At 61.7% G+C, this 23,134-nt stretch overlaps 1 protein-coding gene across 1 annotated transcript; it reads left to right on the forward strand.

Moving 5' to 3' along the window:
* The first annotated feature begins 4,150 nt into the window (after positions 1-4,150).
* On the forward strand, positions 4,151-19,350 carry FADS3 (fatty acid desaturase 3). The gene is made up of 12 exons (XM_062196024.1): positions 4,151-4,471; positions 12,087-12,197; positions 12,718-12,915; positions 14,603-14,704; positions 14,836-14,958; positions 15,211-15,271; positions 15,650-15,726; positions 16,910-17,007; positions 17,418-17,514; positions 17,636-17,715; positions 17,856-17,981; positions 19,000-19,350. The coding sequence occupies exons 1-12, from the start codon at positions 4,247-4,249 to the stop codon at positions 19,049-19,051; spliced, it is 1,350 nt and encodes a 449-aa protein (XP_062052008.1). The 5' UTR covers positions 4,151-4,246; the 3' UTR covers positions 19,052-19,350.
* The last annotated feature ends 3,784 nt before the right edge of the window (positions 19,351-23,134 follow it).

Here is a 23,134-nt window from a genome sequence, read left to right on the forward strand (position 1 = left end):
GGTGTAGGGATCCAAGGACTTGGGTCATCTTCCACTGCTTTCCCAGGCCATAGCAGAGAGCTGGATCAGAAGTGAAGGAGCCGGGACTCAAACCGGTGCCCATATGGGATGCTGGCACTGGAGGCAGCAGGTTTATCTGCTACACCACAGAGCCAGCCTCCAAAATGGACCATTTTTAAGTGTCCAGTTCAGTAGTGTTAAGACCATTGACATTGTTCTGAAATAGATCTCCAGAACTTATAAAACTGAAACGCTGGGCAGGTGTTTGGCCTGGAGGTAAAGACTCTGGGAAAGATGCCTGCCTCCCACATTGGGTGCCTGGGTTGGGTCACCAGCTCCTGACTCCAGCTTCCTGCTAATGCAAGCCGGGGGAGGCAGTGGCTCAAGACGTTGAATTCCTGCCACCCACACGGGAGGCCTGGATGGAGCTCCTGGCTCCCAGCTTCAGCCCTGCCCAGTCCTGGCCATTGCAGGCATCTGGGGTGTGAACCAGCGGGTGGGAGCCAGTGCTGTCGCTCTCTGACTTGCTGTCTCCCCCTCCTCAAAACACCAGAAGAATATATCAGAAACGGAGACGTGGTACCTGGCCAACAACTCCCTGTTCCCTGCCCTCAGCCCCTAGTGACCGTTCTGTCTCTGTCAGGTTGACTACACCAAGGACCTCCTATGAGTGAAGCCATGCATGTTTGCCATTTGCACTTGGCTTATTTCACACAGTGTGGTGTCGTCGATGTTCACCCGTTGTGCAAGGGGGTCGGAGCGCCCTGTTTTTGTGGCTGACCCCGCTCTGTTGTGGGTGTAGCCCACCTCTCACTCATCCCTCCCCCTGTGGGTGGACACCTGGGTAGTTTGCCCCCCTCGCCCGGCTATTGTGAATGATGCTATGAGCGAGCACCCTGCTTCCCCTGCTGGACCACATGGGAGTTCCATTCCTAGCTTTTGGAGACGCTCCATGTGCTGTCTTCCACAGTGGCTGCACCAACAGCGTCCCGGGTGTTCCCGCAGCCTTGCCACCCCGTCTTCTCTGTGTGTGTGTACCTGGTAGGTCCTAGCCTATCGTGGCTTTGAGCCATCTCTCTCTGCTGACGAGCGATCCTGAGCACCCGTCTGTGGTGGCACGTGTGGTGGCTGGCTGTGTGCAGCCCCATTTCTCTCAGCGGTGTTCCAAGAGCTCAGTCCTGCCACCATGGTGGTCCCTTCAAGGAGCCCCTCTGATGGCCAGCAGGGCTGCAGTCCCTGCCCTGAATGCCCCCCACCCCCACCCCGTGGCTCCCCAGGCCCTCCCTCCTTGGGAGGGCTGCGTTCAGGGCCCAATAACCAAGTTCTCGGTGCAGCGAGCTATGGCTCAAAGCCAAGCCCTAAAGCTCTGACCTGAGTCCACTTGGTGCATCTGCTGTGGAGCCAGCGTCCCGGCTTCAGGATGGCTCTTCCCGGCTTCAGCCTGGAGTGCTTCCTTTCAGGCGTCCCTGCCAGGCGGCTGCCCAGCCTCTCCCGCTTGCCCAGGCCTTGCTGGCACTGTGCACACAGCTCTTGGCCCTAGGATGTAGCTGGTGGCTCTGTAGGGGGTGGGGATTTCACACGTCCAACAAAGAGGCCTGGGTGGCAGCTCACGGCAGGGAGAAGACCAGTAGGGCTTGGGGCAGGGGCTACATTTGGGGGCTTTGAGAGACTTCCCTTGAATCTCGAGGTTGCTTGCTCCGCCTGGCCAGTCCCCGCACCACCACCACCACCCCCCCACCCCCTACCCCCCCCCCCCCCCGCCAACACACACACACCCCTATAAACCCTGGCAGTTCAGGAATGTCAAGTGATGCCTCTCCCCTTCCAAGCAGGCTTGAGGCTCTGTGGCTGCCCTGACTTGGTGGTTTAGAGACAATGGAGTCCCCAGCTCCCCCCACCCCACCCTGACTCTCTGAAAGTTGAAAGGTCCACTGGGTTGAAGCCTCTGGGAGGTCACAGGCGAGCTATTTGTCTGCACAGGGGACATAGTAAAGGCATTATGGGAACAAACTCCAGGTGGCAGGAGGGCCCGCCCATCTGCTGTGCTGGGCTCAAATGGCTGGAGGGGACAGCTTGGCCCGAGCCTTGTCTTCCTTTAACCTCCTGGGAGACCCTGTCCGGGCCTTCGTCTTCTGCATCTCTCCTGGAGTGGTGGGAGAACCTAACACACCCCCATTCTCAACTGCCTCACACCCTGGCTGGACCTAGGCCAGGACCCCAGGGAAGGAGTCCCCGGATGGCCCCAGCGCTGGCCACATCTGACCACTGAGGACTGCTGAAGATGCAGTGGGGGCCATGTCCCCTATGGATGGGCTGGATTCTGGTTTGGGGAGGGGGCCTTTCCTACAAGAATCTGCCACCTTCATCCACACGCTCAGTGCAACCCTGTGGGGCCAGAGGCACTGCAGTCACCTCCAGCGCCAGCCACCAGCCATGGTCTACCTCCCCGACACGTGCCACGTGGGGCTGCAGTTTTGGTGGGAGCCACTGTGGAGAGGGCTCAGGCAGCCTTGGTCCGTTGACATCACGGGCCTACCCGTCGACCTGGCTACCCAGGGGAGGTGCTGCTGGTACCCAGGAGGAAGAACCGGAGGCCTTCTCTGCCCTTCTGCAGTGCCTGGTTCATCTGTGGCACAAATACAATCGGCCATGTAGTCAACTCACCCCAGGTGGAAACTGTTCCCACCCAAAAAAAATTCTAGAAATTTCCAAAATGCAAAACTTGAATTTGCCGCCCATTGGGCACTGCACTGGTTCCACGGAATGTAGGATGCAGAGGCGCGTGCAGCAGCAGCCTCCATGGGCTCACGGTCCTGATTCCAGCACTCGCTGTTGGGCACTGTACGCCCTGCCTCTCACCATGTACGTGTGGTCAGGCCTGTGACGCTTGGGTCTGTACTGAACGGGTATACAGATTTTTTTCTCATCCTTAGTCCTCAGATAAGACAGCACAACAACCATTTCCATAGCATTTGAGCTGTACTGGGGAGGGAGGTATTCTAGACCTGACAAAGCACATGGAAAGATGTGCACGGGTTATATGCAGATCCCATGGCATTTTACAAGAGGGACTAGAGCACTTGGGGATTTGGGCATTTAAAGAGAGAATTTTCTGGAACCAGTCCCCCAAGGAACCTAAAGGACAATTGCATTAACTGTGGTGATTTTCAACAAATTGTTAAGACCACGACAAAATGTTAGCATATCAGATAAATACATTTAGGGTTCTCCAAGTGTACTCCCCAAACGGAGACATCAGCTTTACCTAGGAACTTGCCAGAAATACTTTTTTGCCCCCAAACCAGATCTGAATCACATTCTGGTTTTAGCCAGGTGCATACCCTTAGCCTGGTCTTAACTCCTTCCTGCTGATGGAACTGTTAACTCTGGGGACCGGGCGTCTTTATCCCAAACACGCTCCTAAGGACTTGAATGCATAAAAAAAAAAAAAAAAAAAAAGTCTCGAAGTCAGGTAAGCAAGGGTGGGGAGGTAAGAAGCCGGCCACCCGGCGCGGCACCCTTCCCCCATAGGAGCCACCCTGGGCATCCCTGGCCCTGCAGCCGGACACGAGGCGGCCTCCAGCAGGGGGCTCCGCGTGAGCCGCGGCGTTGCAGGAGCGGCCTCGCCACGGAGACCGGGGTTGGGGGTGGCCGTTTGCAGTCACCCCCGAGGTAGCGCCCCGAGCTGTGGGCGCTCGGGCTTCAACGTTCCAGGACGCACGGCTGAGGGCCCCTGCGCCCATCATCGCCCCCCCAACACACCCCCAGCCCCGTGCGCTGACCCCCGAGGGCGCGGCGGGACGCACACCGGGTGTGCACCGGGTCCCCATCCCCCCCTCGGCCAAGCCGGGAGCCGCCGGAGCCGGGGGCGGGACGGTGTCCTGGGGGCAGGGCCGGGCGTGGTGGCCGCGGCCCTCCCGGGTGGGGCGAGTCCGCCTCGACCCCGCCCTCCCCGGCGGGCCAATGGAGGCCGAGGCGCCGCGCGGGGATTGGAGCGGGCGCGGGGCGGCCGGCCGGGGGCCGGAGCGAGGGGAGGGCGAGGCGGGCGCTGTCAGCGCGGTTATAAGGGAGGGAAAAGTTCCCTGCGCGGAGAGCCGGGCAGGCGCACGCTCGTACGGCGGCCGCAGCGGCAGGGCGGGGCCGGGCGGCGGCGCAGGAAGCCCCCGGGAACGCCACCTCGCTCCGCTCCGGGTCTCGCTCGCAGCTCGGCGGCGGCCCGGGGTCTCCGGGACTTCTGCTTGCAGCCATGGGAGGCGTCGGGGAGCCCGGCGGGCAGCCGGGGCCGCGGGCGGGGCCCGCGCAACCGGGGGCGCCGCTGCCCACCCTCCGCTGGGAGCAGATCCGCTCGCACGACCTGCCGGGCGACAAGTGGCTGGTCATCGAGCGCCGCGTCTACGACATCAGCCGCTGGGCGCAGCGGCACCCGGGGGGCAGCCGCCTCATCGGCCACCACGGCGCCGAGGACGCCACGGTGAGGAACCGGGCGCCGCGGGGTGGAGCCGGGCGCCTGCAGGGGCCTGGGTCGTGGGCGCCGTGCCCAGTCTACCTGCTGGGGTCGGGGGGAGGGGGCGTAGCATCCTCCCCTGGCTGACCTTTGGCCTCCACAACCAGGAACCAGAATTGCATTGGGTTGGGCGGGCCAGGGGCCTGGCGCGGGGTGGGGAGGCTACTTCCCCACTTGGAGAGGGTCCGTGGTGGGGGGGCGGGGAGGCAGGGGCCTTCAGAGGTGGGTGTGCCACGACTAACAGGCTCCCATCTCGGTTCTGGGTTCCCCCAGGCCACGCTGTCGGAGCCGGGTGCTTGCAGGGCGCTAGGGCCCGGCAGGGTCCCCGTGGCTGGCAGAGATGTGCCCTCAGAGCTGGGAGCTGGGCAGGGCCCCGAGGTCTGTGGCTTTCCCAGGAGCCTGTAAACTGCTGTGAGGGGCAGTGACTCACCTCTCCTGGGCTGGCAGCTGCACGTGGGAGGGCTCCCCAGCCACCATGGGTGGGCTCCTGGGGGAAGCAGTCACCGAGGAAGAGGCCGGCCCCTGGGGACCCCCGTTTCCTTTCCCCGGTCCATATCCAGACAAGGAGGGCCGAGGCCTGGCCCCGTGGGAGCGTCTGGCAGGAGCCCAGAGCAGTCCCTAGGGAGGAGACTTATCAGCCCCTGCCCTCGGCCCCCCACCTGTAGAACGGGGGTTGGGGCCGCCGTGCTCCGTCCTTGACCCTCTGGGATGCCAGGCTGGCGGCACTGGGTAACAGGATGAATCACTAATGGTGGAGCTTCAGGCGGCAGGAGAGTCTGCCGTCCCCGGGCCGCCCGGCGTCCCTGCTGCTGCTGCTGCCTTCTCCCGTGGGCTGGGCCACAGTGTTCCCTGGACTCTCTGGGGAGAAAAGTCTGTGTCCCCACTTCCATGCCAGGAAGCTGAGGGATTAGAGTGAGAAACCTGAAACTCTGAGAGCTGGGGCACAGGGCCCCTGGGCACCCAGGGGCCGGGTTGGTGGCCCTGGGGGACAGCCTGGCTGTGGGTTGAAGCAGCCGGTGGGCCAGCAAGGGGGTGGGCATGGCAAGCCTGCATTTGCCAGCAGGTGCAAGTGTGGCTGCCTGGCTGTGGGTGCTGCAGCCCCTCCCTCTGAGCCCTGGCTGCCCGGCTGGGGTCTTAGGGATGCCGGCTCTGGCTGTTGTCAGCCGCGAGGGCAGAGGGGGAGCAGATGAGGGCAAGGACTCCAGAGAGCGTTTGTTGGTTGCCTTTTCCTGCTCAGGGCCAGGCTTGGGCCCGGGGCCGCCGGCGTGGAACTCCTGACACACTTAGCTCCAGACCTCCATCTCATAGTTTTCTCATTGATTTGCGCAGCTCATAAGGTCTGTTTTAAAAAAAAAATCTGTTCCCTGGGGTTGGTCCTGGCTCTGCCATTGGAGGCTCAGAGTGACCTTGAACTGGGCGTGTCGCTCCTCTGAGCCTCGGTTCCCTCCCTGCGCCAGATCTCCGCCAGCAGGGCCAGACTGTGCCTTCTCAGCTCCGGGGCCCCAGGGCTCTGAGGCAGTGGGTTGTTGTGTTCGGTAAACGTCCATGATTGAATGCTGCTGCACCGTGAGACAGCCTCTGGCAGAGCTGCCCTGCTCTCTCGGGCGACCCCGTCCGGCTCTGACCCTCTCTGTCATAGGAAGGGGCTGCTTCAGGCTGACTCTTAGCTCCCTCACCAGGCTGCAGTTGCCAGAAATACCTGGTCTGTTCAGGCCACAGGGGCTGTGAGTGGCTGGGATGGACCCAGGATGGATCCCCAAGGCAGACCAGAGGTTGCACTGGCCCAGTGCCCTGTGTGGTGGAGCCCACATGCCAGATGCCCCAGCCGGGGCCGTGGAGCTCAGGTGGGGGTGGGGCAGCCCCTCTCACCACCCCAGCCGCCCATCAGCTGTTCATGTCCAGGCAATTGAAGCCTTCCTGCCAGGAAATTCCCAGAGTTCCTGGGCCATGAAGTCAGCCAGTGGCCATCCTGGGATACAAAGCCGGGTGCCCTGGGGAAAGTGCTGTAGGCCCTGAGCCAGGTTTTTCTAAGAGTCACAGGCGTCCTGAGACTAGCAGAGCTGGCTGTGGTATGGCAAGTCTCCACCACCCGCCGCCGACCCAGGCACACAGCGGCCGTGCTCTGAGCACCTACTGTGCACCAGGCCTTGAATGCAATGCTTGACTTAGTGATTCTCTCTTTTAGTCCTCAGGATACTCCCATGGGGCAGGCTGTTTTGGTCATCCCCACTTTACAGATCAGAAAACTTGGGCTCAGAGCAGAGAAGTGACCCAGAGTTACACGATGGGTCTGGAACGTGAATGCGTAGCCCACTGCTGTGAACCATATGCTACACTTCCACTTGGCTGTTGACTCTAGTCATTAATTCACTTTTTAAAAAATGTTTATGTATTTGAAAGGCAAAGGGACAGAGCACATGACAGAACATGTTTCCATTCCCTGGTCCACTCCCCAAAGAGCTGTAACAGCCAGGACTGGGCTCGGCCAAAGCCAGGAGCCCAGAGCTCAATCCAGGTCTCCCGTATGGTTGGCAGGGACCCAACCACTTGAGCCACCCTCTGCTGCTTCCCAAGGTGTGCATCAGCAGGCAGCTGGGGTCGGGAGCAGAGCCAGGACTCTGATATGGGGTGCAGGCCTCCCCATTGGCAGCTTAACCACCATGCCAAACGCCTGCCCCATTCGTTCATTTCGTAATAGTTGGGTCATTCGATTGGTCAGCGTGCACCCCCATGTGCTGCTCTCTGTTCTGACGCCGGAGTAGCTGTGAACGAAACATCTGCAGGGAAGAAACTCCCGGCAGGGGGATCAGCAGCACCGGAAGCTCAGAGGTGGGACTGGGTTTGCCATATCCAAGAAATGCAGCGAGGCCACAGCAGAGGGCAGTAGTGAGCAGAGCAGCCGCGTGCGCTCCAGGGGCAGCAAAGGCTGGCTCCTGCTGGGCTCTGGTGCCCTTGGAAGGACTTGGTTTTAGTCTAAAGAGCAAGGGGAGCCCTGGGAATCTGATGTGTTCCAAGGGGCCCCTAAGGGAGAGAGCAAAAGCACGGCCTCTCAGCAGAGTGGTGGGGGCTCCAGCACTGGAGGGGTGATGGGGACCTGCCTGCCCGAGGGGAGGTGGCCACTCTCCCAGTGTGGGTGTGCTCGGGGCAGAGGGCAAGGCCCTGTGGATGCAGGCACCCTGGTGGCAGCCATTGGGTCTTAGCTCTGGTTGTCCAGAGCTGGCCGAGGCTCAGTCCGTGACCTTGGATGTATTCCTTCCCGTCTGGGTCTCGGGCTCCCCGGCGCTGTAACGGGGGTAGGGATGCTTTCATCCAGAGCACTGCACGGGGATGGTGCTGCACCCCGGGGCGCTCAGCTGCCAAAGCCCTGTAGCTGTGCGGGTGGCGAGCCCACTGCTGCCCAACACCCCCTGAATTGTGGGAGGTTCTGGGATCCAGCAGATCTTCCCAGCACCCTGCCCTGGGATCCTGCCCCTAGGTGGCCCTGTGGGTCTGACCTGGGCTGGAAGTAGGAGTGGCCAGTGCCACAGCCAGAGGCTGCGTCATGGGAACTGCAGTCAGGTTGGTCACCTGGCAGCCTAATCAGGGTTTTGCATGTGGTAACTAACTTAGTCTCCCAGTACCCTATGAGCTCAGTCCTATAGCTCACCCGTTTTGCAGATGAAGAGCCTGAGGCTGAAATGGGTGATGCAATGAGACCTTCTTGGGACTCTTGAAGGGCAGAGTCTCCTTCCTTGGGCTTGAGGGGTGGGCTTTGTGCCTGGTGGGAACTGAGGTGGGGCAGGGCTGGGGGTGGGCAGGCTGCAGCCACCTAGCTTCAGAGCCCACGCTCAAGCCCACCCACCACACTAGCTGCCTCCAAAGTCCCCGTGAGTGCCAGCACTCTGGACTCCCATAGGTGTTTTCTGTGGTGCCCCCCCCCCCCAGCCCCCTCCCCAGGACTGCCATGCCGCTTCCTGGAGGCGGCGCCCCGCCCTGGCAGGAATGCAATGTGCAGAAGTGGGGATGCTGGTGGCCTGAGCGTGCGGGGCGGCTTCTGATGCCTAGCAGCCCACCCTCGGCAAGCAGGTGATGAGAAAACGCAGAGCGGAGAGTGCAGTCCCTCCAGGGTGCCCGGGCTCCTGAGTGGCAGCTCAGGGTCCACCCCCGGGGTGGGGGGGCTGGCTCCATGGTGCCCCCGGCTGCCCCGAGTGCGTGGTGGGACAGCAGCAGGGCAGCGGCTCTGTGGCCTGGCTGCTCTGAGGTCTCCAGGGACCAAGGCAGGGCTGGGCCTTGGCTGCATCCTGAGAGGGTCCGAGCGTCCCGGAAGGCAGGCCCGGCTTTCCAGTCCCAGCTTGGTCTCTGCAAATGCTGCAGCCTGGGCAGGTGTCGCCCCTGCTCTGAGCTGAGCCTCCATTGCCTTGGTGGTAGAATGGTTCATTCCCCTGTGTCGGGGGCTGGGGGGAGGGGTTGGCTCTGGTCCCCTGCTCTGCCTGCTCTGTGCCAGCTTCTGAGGACTCTGCCAATTGGTATCACCAGGAACTCGTGTTTGCGGGTGTTGTGTTGATCGCTGGACCCAGTGGGGACCTCAGGGGACCTCAGTTCGCCACCTTTGACTCATTCAGGGGCGGACTTTGCCACGCGCGGCCCCAGCCGAGTGCTCAGTCAGCACCCAGGGCCTCCCTTGGTGCCCTGAGGCTTGGTCAGTGTGGCCAAGAACCTCCCTCCTGCCCCCAGCAGCCCAGGCTTCCAGATCATGACTGGCCTCGAGGTGGGCCCATTGCCTCCCCTCTGACCCAGGAGTGGCTACCCTGGGCCGACTGCCCAGCGGCCTAAAGCACAGTTTTACAATCAGACCCGGGGTTCTGACCCAGCCTGTGCGCACTTGCGTAAGTGGCTTAGCCTCTCTGAACCTCTGCCTGGCTCCGGGGTCCTTGAACAGAGGCCTGGAGAAGACTGGGTCACATGACCCCAGCCGGTGTCCCAGGAAGTTCACCATCAGGTTTCAGCCTGAGTGCAGGAAGCTGCCTTGTTGGTGCTCACTGGCAGTGGGAGAAGCAGAGGTCGCAGGCGGTTCCCCCGGCCCTGGAAGCCCCGCCTGCTTCCCAGGGGTCTGTGCAGCCCTTGCCTTCCTGCCTCCAGAGCCCTGCCCACAAGGCCTGGGGTTTTCTGGGAGTTCGTGCACTTCCTCTGCTGCTCACAGACACAGACCTGGCGGGGAGACCCTCGCTTCTCCCCTGGGCCCCAGCCGGGGAAGGGAGGGATGCCGGGGCTGTGGCCACGGTTTGCACGTTTCTGCTGCACGCGTCCTTGTGTATGGTGTGTGTGCCAGGCTGGGTCTGGTTTCTCGTGGGCACGTAGCTGCGTGTCTGCAGCAGGCAGCGTGCATGTGTCTGCATGGGGGTCCTTCTCGCTCCTCTGCCCACAGAGATGCCAGGGCATCACCCGGTCAGGGAGGGAAACCGAGGCGACCTTGAGGGCACTGCGCTAGGTGTGGGTGAAGGAAGCCAGGCAGCACAGGACGGGCACCTCCTGAGGCCTCTCACGTGGCTCCTGTGTGCTTCCTTTTATATGCGGTGCCTGGAGAAGTCCGACTCCCGGGCGGACGGGAGAGTGGGGCGGAGAGTGATGGGCACAGCGTTTCGGGTGGACATGAGACAGCTCTGCCAGGACAAGGTGGTGATGGATGCCCAGCCCCGGGAGTGTGCTTAATGGCCCCCTACAGATGGCGAAAATGGTGCATTTCACGACTATTTGATCACAGTTTAAAAATGTGAAGCTCTACAGTTCAGGCCTAGAAGATTCCGGCGTTGGATTGCCCCAGAAGCCAGGCCTGGGACGCAGATGGCACTGGCTCAGGCTCTCGCAGCGAGGGGCAGCTGGCCCCCTTGTCTGAGTTTTGCGGCCCCTCCTTCTCTGTGTCTCCGGAGGGAGTGAGGTCTGCACGGGTGCTGCCCCCTCCCCCACAGCAAGGTCCAGGCTGCCAAGTCAGCCCCGGTTATCTAGAAGGTCCTCCCCACCGGGCCCCCAGCCCTGCTAGGGTAGCTCCTGCAGATGTGGCCTCCAGGTGGGGGCCGCAGGGCCTGAGCTGCTTCCTTCCCCCGGGACTGTGCCAGGATGTCCTGCAGGATCCAGCTGTCACTTCCGCTTTGGGCTTTGTTTTAATTGACACATGGTAATTAGACCAGTAGCGGGGTCATTGACATTTTTTAAAAAGTTTTAAATTTTTTATTTATTTGAAAGGCAGAATTCGTGAATGAGAGAGAGAGAGAAAGAGATCTTCCATCTGCTGGTTCACTCCCCAAATAGCCACAATGGCCAGGGCTGGACCAGGCCAAAACCAGGAGGCAGGAGCTTCATCCAGGTCTCGCATACAAGGGCAGGGGCCCAAGCACTTGGGCCGTCCTCCACTGCTTTTCCAGGTGCATTAGCTGGGAGGTGGGTCACATGTGGAGCAGCTGGGACTCGAACCAGTGCCCATATGAGATGCTGGTATCACAGATGGCAACTCAACTCACAGGCCCCAACACTGCGATATTTCTGCACATGTATACAGTGTGCAGTGGCCCTGGAGCACGGTGCACAGTGTCACACAAGCTGCTAGGGTCATTAGCAGGAGGACAATAGGAGGCCGGTTCTCTGTCCGCTTTCTTCAAAGGTGTTTCCTTAGCAGCTGTGAGGCCCCACAGTCACCTTCCCACGTCCACGGGAACAGCAGCGCCCCACACTGACCCCTGCAGTCCAGGCTGCTCCGTGGCTGGCCCGTTCAGAGAGACCTCTGAGAGGGCAAGCGTACAGATCAGTAGAAGAGCTGTGAACAATTCATGAGCTCATTACAGTGACACCAGAACCACAGCCCAAGCCAGGAAGGCAAAACGAGCCGGGCCTGAAGTTCAAGTTTACTGACCCTGCGGCCCCACAGCCTTTCTCTGGCCCTTTGTCCTCCCCATCGGTTTTGTCTCCCGCTTCTTTCTTTTTCTCTTCTTTTTGCTGCTTGTACCTCATCCAGCTGTTCCAGAAGCTCACAAATATGTGAGGTTTTTATTCTCCTAGTTATATTTCCACTCCTATCTTTTTCTCTTTTTTAACTTTATGAAATTTCTAGTTTTATTGGAAAATTCACTTGTGACTTCATGTGGGTCTCCCACAGGGGTGGCAGGGACTCAAGTACTTGGGCCATCCTCTGCTGCTTTCCCAGGCACATTAGCAGGGAGCTGGATAGGAAGTGGAGCAGCTGGGACTGAACCAGCAACCATATGGGATGCTGGTGTTGCAGGCTTAACCCACCACAGCACAGCGCTGGCCCCAGAAGTCAGAGTCTCTCTGATAAGTCTATATTTGATGCACTCTTTCTGGACCCCCTATTCTGAGTAAAGGGGTTGAGGCCCGGCAGGTAGGGGGTACTGAGCAGGTACCTGGGGCCTGGGGAGGAGCAGGGCTGGCTCACAGGCAAGACTGTCCACTTGGTCCTCTTTCTCTGACTACTGAGCAGCAGCCGACTGTCTGTCTGTCTGTCTGCCCTGCCTGTCCATCAGTAGCCCTTCCACCTGGTCTGCTGGGAATCTCTGCAGTCTGTCTGTCCACCTGACTGACTGTTCTCTTTCAGGATGCCTTCCACGCCTTCCATCAGGATCTCAATTTCGTGCGCAAGTTCCTGCAGCCCCTGCTGATTGGAGAGCTGGCCCCCGAGGAGCCTAGCCAGGACGGACCCCAGAATGTGAGCAGGGTCCTGACAGAGGCTCAGCCTCTGAGGGGAGGGGGCTGCGGGGGGGGGGTGGTCATTGCCAGACCCCAGTAACAGCTGCCTTGCGTTACCCTGGGGTTGTCACCCCTCCTGGGCAGACAACTACAGGAGAAGCTGTGAAGAGGCCCCCAGGAGTCCAGGGCTCCAGCTTTGGCTCGGCCAGGCACTGGCTGTGTGTCCGTAGTTGAGCCCCTCGGCTGGTCTGGGCCCAGTGTCCCCATCAGCAGTGAGCATCTTGGTGAGCTGGTTTCCAAGGCGCTCTCTGCTTTTCGGCTCCCACACCTCCTGGGTGGGGCAGAGGCCTCAGCCCTCCCACCAGCTCCCCAGCTCACACCCTAGGCTGAGTACTACTCTTGTTCCTCCATCCCTGCCTTGGCCACACCCCTTGGGCCTGGCACTGGGAGAAGTGGCTGGGGCTTGGCCAGCTGTGAGAGGCCTCCTGGGACAATGGGGGCCTCCCTTCTGTGGCTGACCGGCCATTCCACCGTGGCAGGCCCAGCTGATTGAGGACTTCCGAGCCCTGCGCCAGGCGGCCGAGGACATGAAGCTATTTGAAGCCGATCCTGCCTTCTTCGCTCTGCTGCTGGGTCACATCCTGGCCATGGAGGTGTTGGCCTGGCTCATCATCTACCTCCTGGGCCCTGGCTGGGTGCCCAGCACCCTCGCTGCCCTCATCCTGGCCGTTTCCCAGGTGACCCCAGCCTTGCCCAACAGATGTAGGGCCCGGCACACATACGCAGCGGGGACAAATTTGCTGAATGAATGAACAATGAGTGAATGAATGAGTCAGCAACAACCGGAGGGCCTGTGAGGCATGTCTGTGGGTCAGGCTGTGTTTGAAATGCGCTAGGAAGGCGCCTTATTTAGTAGATCCTGAGCGAGCACAGGCCGGGAGCCAGAATGCTGCTGCCCCACAGTTCCATGGCCCTAATGCAGGGCAGGAGGAGGGGTGAGCCCTTTCCTGCCCGTCTGACAGCCCTGTGACAGAAAACAGACTGACCGGAGGGAGGCATAACTGAACACTTGATCATAGTTTTCCCCACATGGGAGCCTTCAGAATGGAGACCCAGAGCGGGGTGAGCTCTCCGCTTTTGTGCTGGGGTTCGATGAAGTGGACACGAGGTGGGCACGGAGGGTCAGGCCTGATGGACACAGGTGGAGCCGGGGGGCCCAGCAGCACGGCCGGCCTGCTCAGGTTCTCCCCTTCTCTCCGAGCCCGTTGCTTTCTCCTCCAAAGCGAGAGGTCTCACGATCTGCTCTCAGGCAGGCGAGGACGGGATCTCCTTGTGCCAGGGCCCTCTGAGACAGCAGGGCAGGTGGGGAGCAGCCCTGTGAGGCTGTGCGGCTTGCTTTGGGGGCCAGGAGCTCCAGTTTGGGAGCCCTGCCTTGGGGAAGAGAGCTCTTAGCTTCTAGGGCTTTCTTTGTGGGGGTGGAAGGGGAACAGATCAGGGAGAAATGTGGCTCCTGAGGCCTTCACTTTGGGTGTTTTCATTCTGTTTTTTTTTTTTTTTTTTTTTTTTAAGATTTTATTTATTTATTTGAGAGGTAATTACAGACAGTGAGAGGGAGAGAAAGGTCTTTTGTCCGCTGGTTCACTCCCCAGTGGCCACAACAGCCGGAGCTGTGCTGATCTGAAGCCAGGAACCAGGAGCTTCTCCAGGTCTCCCATGCAGGTGCAGGAGCCTAAGCACTTGGGCCATCTTCCACTGCCTTCCCAGGCCACAGCAGAGAGCTGGATCAGAAGTGGAGCAGCCGGGACTCAAACCAGCACCCATAAGGGATATCGGAGGATTAACCTACTGTGCTACAGTGCTGGCCCCTTGTTCTTTTTAAAAAGGGTTTAGTTACATATTTGAAAGGCAGAGTGACAGAGAGAAAAGAGACACAGAAAGAGATCTTCCATCCATTGGTTCACTCCCCAAGTGGCCGTAACAGGGCTGAGCCAGGCCAAAGCGAGGAGCCAGGAACTCCCCCCGGGTCTCCCACATGGGTGGCAGGGTTCCAAGCACTTGAACCGTCTTCCGCTGCCTCCCCAGGTGCATTAGCAGGGAGCTGGTTCAGAAGCAGAGCAGTTGGGGACACGAACTGGCACTCCCGTGTGGGAATCCAGCATTGCAGGCAGTGGCTTTACCCACTGTGCCACAACGCTGGCCCTACCTGTGGTTTTGTTTTCTGAACCCCAATACTTGAAAACTCCCCCATCTCCCTGAAACTCGACTGCCACCATCTGCGGGTCTGGAAAGGGAGCTTTAGTGGTGGGGGTACCCTGGGAGCTGTAAGGGTGCTTGGGGTGCCCCAGGGCTGGGACCCAAGGCCTCTCACAGTCTCCTCTGCCCAGAGCCAGGCCCTGGGATGGCTGACCCTGCCTCTGTCCCCAGGCTCAGTGCTGGTGTCTGCAGCACGACCTGGGCCACGCCTCCATCTTCAGGAAGTCGCGCTGGAACCACGTGGCCCAGCAGTTTGTGATGGGGCAGCTGAAGGTGAGGGCAGGGCCGTGGTGGGCAGCCAGGTGCTGAGCTGGGGTACTGCGCCGGCTCTGCCCCCTGTCTATGGGCGCAGAGTGGGGGCTCGGCCAGCCCTCCCCCTGACAGCCCTGCCCCCTCCTGCTCAGGGCTTCTCTGCCCACTGGTGGAACTTCCGCCACTTCCAGCACCACGCCAAGCCCAACATCTTCCACAAAGACCCGGATGTGACCGTGGCACCCGTCTTCCTCCTGGGAGAGTCGTCTGTCGAGGTGGGTGGGGAGGGATGTGGATGCCCTCGGCCCAGGCTGCAGCCGACGGGACTGGTCTAAAGGGGGTCCTCCACCAACACCCAGCCCTGACCCAGCCCCCTGACTCCCGCACTCCAGCCAGCGGCCACCGGGGGCCCAGGTGCTAGAATCTAGACTTGCCTTTGACCCTTGGCCCCAGCCAGCCCCCTGACCTTGCCTGGGAGAAGGAGGGCCAGGCAAGCTGCTCCTCCCAGCCACTGCCTGTCTCCACAGTATGGCAAGAAGAAGCGCAGATACCTGCCCTACAACCACCAGCACCTGTACTTCTTCCTAAGTGAGTATCCCTCGGTCTCCCTGGGGGCGGGGCATGGTGGGGCCATGCCCGAGTCCACACTGTCCTCCCCACCACCAGGGGCAGGGCCATGCTGGTTAACCCCCGTCACACGCCAGGCCTTTGTCCTAGCCACTGCCCCACCTGGGGAGCCTCTGCCAAGTGCATTGACTGCCCTGCCCGAGCTTTCCCAGGCCCCCATCAGCATCTTTCCTGCCTTCACATCAGGGCAGCCTAGAGCCCTGGCGCATGTGGGCAGTTGTTAAGGGGGACAGGGTGAGGCTGACCTCTGACCCGCAGCAGAAGGGGCCTGGCTCTGGGATGCCCACCTGGCTTGGGTGCCCCAGCCCCGCTCCTGCACTCTGCTGCCCCCTCTTGCAGTTGGGCCTCCACTGCTCACCCTGGTGAACTTCGAGGTGGAAAACCTGGCGTACATGCTGGTGTGCCTGCAGTGGTCGGTGAGTGCGGGTGATGGGGACCCCAGGCACGCAGCTGGGAGGGCAGGAGGTGGGGTGTGGGAGCAGGACTCACACATAGGGTGCGCATGGTGTGTGTGCGGGGAGGGCAGGAGGTGGGGTGTGGGAGCAGGACTCACACATAGGGTGTGCATGGTGTGTGCAGGGGAGGGCAGGTGTGTGTGCCTGTGTGTGTGTGGGGAGGGCAGGTGTGTGTGCCTGTGTGTGTGTGGGGAGGGCAGGTGTGTGTGCCTGTGTGTGTGTGGGGAGGGCAGGTGTGCACATGGCCATGTGTGCAGGGAGGGCAGGTGTGTGTGTGCAGGGGAGGGCAGGTGTGTGCATGGCCGTGTGTGCAGGGGAGGGCAGGTGTGCGCATGGCCGTGTGTGCAGGGGAGGGCAGGTGTGTGCATGGTGTGTGTGCAGGGGAGGGCAGGTGTGTGTGTGCCTGTGTGTGTGCAGGGGAGGGCAGGTGTGCACATGGCCGTGTGTGCAGGGGAGGGCAGGTGTGCACGTGGCTGTGTGTGCAGGGGAGGGCAGGTGTGCGCATGGCTGTGTGTGCAGGGGAGGGCAGGTGTGCGCATGGTGTGTGTGCAGGGGAGGGCAGGTGTGTGTGTGCCTGTGTGTGTGCAGGGGAGGGCAGGTGTGCACGTGGCTGTGTGTGCAGGGGAGGGCAGGTGTGCGCATGGCTGTGTGTGCAGGGGAGGGCAGGTGTGCGCATGGTGTGTGTGCAGGGGAGGGCAGGTGTGTGTGTGCCTGTGTGTGTGCAGGGGAGGGCAGGTGTGCATGTGGCTGTGTGTGCAGGGGAGGGCAGGTATGCACATGGCTGTGTGTGCAGGTCAAGGCAGGTGTGCCTGTGCAGAAGGCGGGCCCACAGGGTCATACTATAGGTCTCTTGGTGATGGTGTCCTCCCTGGGAGACATTGCTGGGCCAACTCTGCCAGGCAGCTATGTTCTGGCCCCCACCACATGTACACTACACTCTGTACAGCCAGGTGACCTCCATGGTCAGCCTGTGAGCTAACAGAGCCGGGGCCCTGTCCTGTTGCCCAGCAAGGGGCAGGAGGCCGTCCCAGGCTCTGAGGCAGGGCAGTCAGGGGAGGGTGGATGGTGCCAGCTTCCCTCTCACCTCCCTAGCCCCAGGATCCTGGCTACCTGGGGCCACTCAGCATTGCCTGTGCCTCTGCAGGACCTGCTCTGGGCTGCCAGCTTCTACTCCCGCTTCTTGTTGTCCTATGCCCCCTTCTATGGCGTTCCCGGGGCACTGCTCCTCTTTGTCGCTGTCAGGTATGGCCAGAATTTGGGGGGATGGGAAGTAGGGGGTCACACTGGCAGTGGGTGCCCTGACCACAGTCCTCCCCGATGAGTCTCCATCTCCCCTTCTGCCTCCCTGGGCTGTGGGGATGATCAGTCAGCCAGGGGCGTGGGGCGTGGCAGGACCTGGGGTTGGTGGACCTGGGGAAAGCAGCCTGGCTTGCAGGTGGTGCTACCCCCGTGGGCTGGGCTGCATTGGGCTCAGACTCGCAGTGGACACTGCTCCGTTCAGCTTTTTTAAACCCCAGGGAGGGAGCAACTCCACAGTCCCATTGTGCATGTGTGGAAGCTGAGGCCCGCTTTGGGGGACACCGCACTCCAGCCTCACTGGCGGTGCCTGCACGGTGAGCTGGACATGGGGCATGCCTGAGCCTCCCCGACAGGGTCCTGGAGAGCCACTGGTTCGTGTGGATCACACAGATGAACCACATCCCCAAGGAGATTGGCCACGAGAAGCACCGGGACTGGGCCAGCTCTCAGGTGGGTGGCAGGGGGAGGACATCCTGGTGGTGGTGTTCCAGTGGGGGGCCATTCTGGGGGTGCCGTGGGGTCAGGGCTTCGTGCCAGCCTCCCTCATCTGTGCCCCGCCTGGCCCTGGCAGCTGGCGGCCACCTGCAACGTGGAGCCCTCACCCTTCAATGACTGGTTCAGCGGACACCTCAACTTCCAGATTGAGCACCAGTGAGTGCGGGCTGCACCCTGGGGCCGGACCCAGAGCCCCTTTATCATGGAGAGTCCCGGGGGAGGAGGTGCGGGTCTGCGAGGCGAGCGAGGGCGAGGGCTGGGTCTCTTTCTCAGCTGCCCGCCCGCCCTCTCCCCAGCCTCTTCCCTACCATGCCAAGGCACAACTACCGCAGGGTGGCCCCGCTGGTGAAGGCGCTGTGTGCCAAGCACGGCCTCAATTACGAGGTGAAGCCCTTCCTCACCGCCCTGGTGGACATTGTCGGGTAAGGCTGCACCTGGCTCCCGGATCCCACAGGGGTCCCTGGCTAAGAGCGGTCGTTTGCAGCCCTCCTGGGTGGGCCGCTTGTCCGTCCTCAGCCGCCACGCCCCCTTCTCCAGCACCTGTCTGCACAGTGAGAAGGCAGGGAGCTCTGACAGACGCAACAGTGAGTGCAGGTCAGGGTCCGCTGAGATTACAACAGGGGAACCAGAAAACAAGCAGTTAAAAAAAAAAAAAGAAGGAACTTACAGAACATCTGAGAAGGGTTTTGGCCAGGTAACAGTAAAAACCCTAAGAGTGGGGGGCAGATGAGGGGTGCCCTGGCTAAGAGGGTGGCGGGCTGGGTGGGACCCAGAATCTGACATGTGAGCAGAGACAGGCAGGAGGAGAGAGGCTGGCTGTGGGGGCAGCTGGTAGAGGACAGAGCAGTGCCAAGGCCCGGAGGCAGGACAAGGACTGCCTGGCTGGCATTTCTGGGAGACGCTCTGAGTGGGAAACAGGTCGGATTCTGGATCTTGCAGCTCCGTGCCTTTGCACGTGCTGGCCCCTTCACGTGGCTGCCTTTCTCTCTGTGTGTTTATGCTCAAACTCCTGCTGCTGCTTTACCATCCTTGCCGGCCTGATGTCTGTGCCCCTGCCGCAGGCACTGTCCTGTTAGAGCGCCAGGCGGTGGTGGATATTTCTGGCTCCTCTGCCTGAATGAGCTCCTGGTGGGCAGGTTCCGTGTTCTCTGGGTCACAGGGCCCAGTGTGTGGGAGGGGGCAGTGGGGAGAACTGAGTGGAAGAGGGGCAGGTTCACCCAGGCTCATGCCTGGACTTGGCCTTGGCTGCCCCCCGACACTTCTCTCCTTACCCCGACCCCCAGTTCGGGGGTTCACCATGGCCAATGAGCATCTGGCCGCCTCTCCCATCCACACCCCAGCCGCACAGGGGCTGGAGGTGTCGCCACACGCTCATCACGGGGCTGCAGGAGGAGTGCTGGTCTCCTGCAGGTGCGTCCCTAACACCTACCTGCCTCCCAGGTCCCTGAAGAAGTCTGGCGACATCTGGCTGGACGCCTACCTCCACCAGTGAAGGCAGCGCCCAGGTGGGCAGAGAAGGGGTAAGGGCCTAGGGCCCCAGCAGCCGCCAGGCCGGTGGGCAGAATCGACAGCCCCGTCCCATCTGACCCCAGCTGCGGGTGCCGCTCCTGTCTCTGCTGTCTTCCCCTCAGCCCCTCCTCACCTGTCTGCTCTGCCACCCCACAGCCAGGCCAGGGCTCAGGGGCCCAGCAGGACCGGGGGCAGGGAGGGGGGTGAGCATGGCATGTTTTCCTAGAGCAAGAATTGGGGGAAAACTGTTATTTTTCTATAAAAACAAAGCCAGAGATGTGACAGAGGAGTGTATTGACTTTGCCTGCATTTGGGAGCTGGGGCCTGCCCTGGCCTCCCCAGAGGCGTTTGGGCTCAGGGCCGTGAGGGTGTGTGGAGGTGGGGGGGGGCATGGCTGAGGAGCTCTCCCACCCCCACTGGGGTCTGTGGGTGGGCAGCCGGCAGCTGCCCCTGCCCAGGTCCTCCTGAAGGCCCGGTTACTCCCTGTGCAACCACTCATTGGCAAACTGGCCTCACAGACCCCCTCTGCTTGGTGGGCCAGGGACGAGGGCCACCTCTGCGGGAACCTCCAGTGCATGGGACGGGCAAGCCGCCGTCTCTGGACCGGTACCAGCGTCCTCGGCAGCCCTCTGCAATGGGGGCCTTCGAGGGCACCGGCCCATCTCGGTGCCACGCCCAGCATCACACGGGTAGCCCACAAGAGGAGGCTCCAATCTCTCCCCATGCCCACCTGCGCCAGGTGCTTGTCTGTCTGCAGTTGCCGCAGTAGATAAGTGGACCTCCCCCCAGGGGTGGCTGTTCCATCCCTCCGTGCCTGGAGTCTGGGACCTGCCCCCGCTGGCCAGCATCCTTGGACAGGCACACTGCCCTTCTCCCGGCCTCAGCCTCCTCCTCTGGACAGTGTGTGCAGTTGGGCTGTGCCCTGGGGCTTGGAGAATTGGGGAGGGGCTCTGAGTTGCTTCCTGGGGTGTGTGGATGGTGGACGGAGGGTGGGCCAGGCTGCCAGGCCCCTCCCCCGTTGGCACCCACACAGCAGCAGCTCCACCCGGTGAAGACACCTGGCAGCTCAGACAGCAACACAGCGAAGACTGAAAGGCCGAGCGAGGATCTGAGGGCCTTTCCCAGGGAGCCGGTGGGCCCTGAGCCATGGGGGACCACCCCTGCTCTTTATCCGGGCTCCCGTTGCTCTGCACTGGGTTCTGCTCCGGAGAGCAAAAGAGCACAAATCTCGTGATTCTTGTGAACCCCTCCTGGAGCCCAGCACCCACAGGGAGGCGGCTGGGGGAGCTGTCCAGGCTGCCACCGCAGCCCAGCCCTGCCACAGAGCCACCATGATGGCCACCACGCACTTCTCCACCTGGGCCAGCTAGCACACTCCTCAGAGCCAGTGGCCATCAGCAGAGTCCCTGTCACCGGATGCTGGCTGGGGCCAGGGTTCCCATGACAACCCCTGAGTTACTGACTCACTGGAGATTGCATGTTTCCCCAGGGGACAGCAGGGAGACTGGGTGCTGGGCGCTTTCCTTTCCTTGGATCAGAAAACGAGGGAGGGGGGCTCCCCACAGCTCACGCCCTCCCCCAGGCCTGCCAGCCCGAGCCTCTCTGGGCAGAGCTGGGGTAGCGGAGGGTGGCAGCCCCTTTGGCTTGGCCATAACTAGGGACTTGCCCTCCACAAGGGACCCCTGATGGAATTTCTACCCCTTCCTTTCCGGAGTCAGGTGGATTCAGGTGGGGGCTGGGGGTGAGGGTTACAGGGCCGAGTCCTCTTCCTTTGCCAGGACTCAATGCTGTGTGACCTGGGGAAGTTGCTGAACCTCTCTGAGCTGTGGCACCACCGCCTAGAGTGCTGGGAGGTAAAAAGGTGCTGCACGGAGGGCTCTTAGCCAAGGGCCCAGCAACGGGGCTCAGTTTACTCGCGGGTTTCACGTGTACTGTCCAGTGCTCCGGGGTCAGTGCTCCCTCTGTGAACAGGGACAAGCCGTTTGACTTGAAGCCTCAGTTTCATCCTGAGACTGGCATATGCCCGGACTGTGTCCCCTGTTCAAGGCCTCTGAACAGCCTGTTCCCGCTGCTCGAAGTCCCCCTTCCTGTCCTGCTGGCTCAGCCCATGCCCTGGCAGTCAGCGAGTTCCTGCAGAGGCTCCGATAAGCAACGCCAAGGACTCCTCCCGCCCCCGACCCCACACCTCCCACCCTGCGGGTCCGCTGAGCGTGCGGCGCCACCTAGGGGCTGCCGGAGCCTGTGTGCAGCCTGGGAGGACGGGCCGTGCTCCATGCCGCCCCTGGTGGTGGCCACGGGGAGGACGCCCTGCTATCGCCAGCACCGGCAGGCCATCTTTGCTCTGTCCCACCCAGGCCCCTACCGTACTCCAGAGCTTGGCTCCTCCTCCTCTCTGGGTTTCCTCTACAGACACCTAACACAGGCCAGGAAGAGGGGAGAGGCCTTGACAGAAGCTCTGTGTCCCTTCTTGGTTGTAGAAGCGTCCAGGGGCCAGGGACAAGGCAGGACTAGGAGAGAAGCCACGACTTGCTTATTTGTTTTTTCAATCAACCCACATCTGCTGTCTACCCTGGGATGGGTCAGGCACCTGCTGGGAGGTGTCCTCTATAACCAGCCCCTGCTGGGAGTGGCAGGCGGGTGGGGGAGGGGGAGGGCGGGTGCAGCAGGTGCTGGTCCTCCCGCGCTGCCCTGGAGCACCCTGCCACCCCCAGGCTTGGCCCTGAGTTCCTGGTTCCTGCCACAGTTTCTCTTGGAAACCTGCTCTTGAGACCTCACTCCCATCAGAATTCACAGTTTATAAGTGGAGGACAGTGTGGGCGTGACTGCCAGCCAGGTGCAAGAGTTCTGGGTGGCCACATGTTCTCTTGAGTGGGGCTGGTCTGGTGTGTGGGACCTGGAGCAGTTGTTTCAGCCGGTGGCCTCCCAGCCCTACTGGGACCGAGTGTGCCACTTCCATCTCAGGAGCCCGGCTGTCCAGAGGGGGCACCACCCCCAGGGAGAGTGCAGTGGGGCCAGAGTCTGGATGGGCCCAAGGCCTCCTCTCTCTCCCCCACTGGCCAGAGGGCTTCTGAGTGTCCAGCTGGATGCCAGAGGAACTTGCCAGGCCACCGACTTCCTGCCTCTGGTGCTTGGCCCTGCACAGCCTCTTCTGGGCCTGGTGCCCACGCCACCCACAAAGATGACCCTTTTATGTCGGGAGCCACCCCATCAGCCCTCCACTGCCTCCCCCACCTCTGGCCAGCTGTGGGGCTGGCCTGGGGCCATCTGACCTTTGACACAGTGGGGGGCAGCCCTTTCTGCATGGGAAGTCCAGGGCAGATGCACCAAGACTACAGAGCTGTGTGCCCTTGGGCCCGCCCCTTCTCTGTGGTTTTGGCCTCCTTGCCTCTAAAAGGATCTGAGCCTCAGCGCCTAGCACAGCCGGGGTCACGACTCTAGCAGGGGGCAGAAACCCATGATTCTGGGTAGGGGGCAACAGCCCCAGCCTCCCAGCCCAGTGCCGGGACAGGACAGGCAGCTCGGAGCGAGCAGGCGTGGGTGTCCCCAGCTTCGTTACCCCAGGGCAAGGCAGCCGCTGGGGGAAGAAGTCACAGGATCCAGGGCTGGGGGCTCTGGGTCGCGGTTTACCTGGTGCCCTCAGAGATGCAGCGGCCTCCTGGCCTTCAGACCCTGTCCCCACCACTCCTCCACACTCCCCTTCCCTGTCCCCCAGCTGTCAGAGGTGATGGGCCCTGGACTTCCGGTCAGTGAGGCCCAGGTCACCACCGCTGGCCTGCACCATCCTGGGAGACAGGGCTGCAGGTGCAGGCTCAGGTGGGAAGTGAGGAAGGCAAGTTCTCCACGGTCTTCCAGCCTTATAGGGTCTAACTGGGAGGGCCAGAACTGGGCTGCAGTCAGCAGCCAAGAGGGGCACCAGGAGGGGGGAGGCAGGCCCGTGCTTTGGGGGCGTCTGCCCATGGGCCACAGGGAGACCAGGCTTCCCTCCTGGTGCCCAGGGGCCCCCGCCGCAGTACCATGCCACCAGCTTGCAGAAAGCCATCTGCCGATCTCACTGAGCTACCAGAAA

Source organism: Lepus europaeus, chromosome 7, assembly GCF_033115175.1.
Source record: "Lepus europaeus isolate LE1 chromosome 7, mLepTim1.pri, whole genome shotgun sequence".
NCBI lineage: Eukaryota > Metazoa > Chordata > Mammalia > Lagomorpha > Leporidae > Lepus > Lepus europaeus.

Excerpts from the sequence above, each read along its gene's own strand:
- FADS3 (XM_062196024.1), top strand. The coding sequence starts at position 4,247 with ATGGGAGGCGTCGGGGAGCCCGGCGGGCAGCCGGGGCCGCGGGCGGGG. Across the intron at positions 14,705-14,835 it reads TTGTGATGGGGCAGCTGAAG|GGCTTCTCTGCCCACTGGTG; the intron begins GTGAGGGCAGGG and ends CCTCCTGCTCAG. Across the intron at positions 14,959-15,210 it reads TGGGAGAGTCGTCTGTCGAG|TATGGCAAGAAGAAGCGCAG; the intron begins GTGGGTGGGGAG and ends CTGTCTCCACAG.